Source organism: Austrofundulus limnaeus, unplaced genomic scaffold (genome assembly GCF_001266775.1).
Source record: "Austrofundulus limnaeus strain Quisiro unplaced genomic scaffold, Austrofundulus_limnaeus-1.0 Scaffold848, whole genome shotgun sequence".
Classification (NCBI taxonomy): Eukaryota; Metazoa; Chordata; class Actinopteri; order Cyprinodontiformes; family Rivulidae; genus Austrofundulus; species Austrofundulus limnaeus.
In genome coordinates this window covers 176512-177936 of record NW_013953250.1, presented here as the reverse complement: position 1 = coordinate 177936, position 1425 = coordinate 176512, and the positions used below count along the sequence as shown (strand labels likewise).

Sequence of the window (1425 nt, the reverse complement as noted above, 5' to 3'; positions counted from 1 at the left end):
CATTGATAATGTCTGACTGGACCTCGTGTCACTTTATGTTCAATAAATTGGGCCCCGAGGTCAAAAAGGTTAAGAACCCCTGGATTAGATATTAATTCAATAAATGTTAGGAGGAAAATAAAAAAATGACTCGTTTGGGATTTTTGCCCCACATTTTGGTCAAAATGTGGACTTTTTGTTTCAGATTTAATCTAAAACGAGTCAAATTAAAAAGTGTTGACAATTAAATTCAACTGTTAGAAACCACTTTGTTGATTTCTTTACTTCTGATTAAATACAATTCTGTTTTAGTGCATTAATCTACTTCTTAGAAAACTAGTTTGATCAATAAGCAGTTTATTGTAAACACTGAAGGGTAACAGACACGAGACATGAACCTGATGTGTTTTGTTGTTGATAATGTAACTTTTGTTGTTGAAAATGTAACTTTTGTTATTGACCTGCCCAGAAGGGTCTTGAGCTCAGCAGCGRCCGGCTCCAGAGAGTACTTCTCAGGCATGAAGTTCCCGTCTGGGCGGCCCAGGTGGCTCATCAACACCACGGACTTGGCCCCGTGGTCCAGACAGTGCTGGATGCTGGGAACTGCTGCCTTTATCCTGACGATTCAAGTAAAAAGAGAAACCATCTCTTTGTTTTAATCAGTTTAAAAAACAAACCAAAACATTTTTAGATTTAATCTTTACTGTAAGAACAGAAACTTTACCTCTGGTTGTTTGTGATGTGCTTATCCTTCATGGGAACATTGAAGTCGACTCTGAAAGAGAAGAAAGGTTTTATTAAATAACCTGTGGAAGATAACAGCAGGAACTGTCATTTATTAAATTCAGCCAAACACCAGAGAGCACAGTTCTGTTTTACTACGGAACAGACAATTATTTTTTTTTCCTTTTCCAAATTAAACTAAGAATTCACTTTAACCTTTTGATGAAACGATGAAGGATGAATGTGTCTTTGGGATAGGTGGGGATTGTGGTGGTCTCACTTTGGCTTGGGAGTACCAGTAAATACAACGGCTCTAAGGGAAACAGGTTTTAACCACTGTTATAAACAATAAAATATCTGTTTTCTTTTCTCTGATCATCTTCACATACTTTGGCTTCTGAACCCAGTCCAACATGTCACTGCTGGAGTCCAGCTGGAGACTTGTGATTAGTGATGTGCAGATCGATACTGAAATATCGATACCAGAACTTTATGTTCTAGAATCGATACTAAAATCAAAGTATCAATACTTGGATACTTCAGTTATTTCACATAATGTATATATTGTAGGGGTAACCCTGGTGAAAAAAACTTTTCTATTGTTTTTTCTTTGTCTTTGATTTTGTTTTTTACACTTATAAGAAGAAAATTATTTTAAAGTGTTTTTATTTTTTTTTCTTTAAGTGAATAGGACAAAAGTCCTATATATATATATATATATAT

At 35.2% G+C, this 1425-nt stretch overlaps 1 protein-coding gene across 1 annotated transcript in view; it reads right to left on the bottom strand.

The window, feature by feature from the left end:
- pgk1 (phosphoglycerate kinase 1) overlaps positions 1–1425 on the bottom strand; it is a gene marked incomplete in the record, with an annotated part of 16276 nt that overhangs the window by 8036 nt on the left and 6815 nt on the right. Inside the window, 2 exon segments of the mRNA XM_014029075.1 lie at positions 441–596; positions 704–754. Of these exon segments, the coding sequence (XP_013884529.1) occupies positions 441–596; positions 704–754 (207 nt within the window).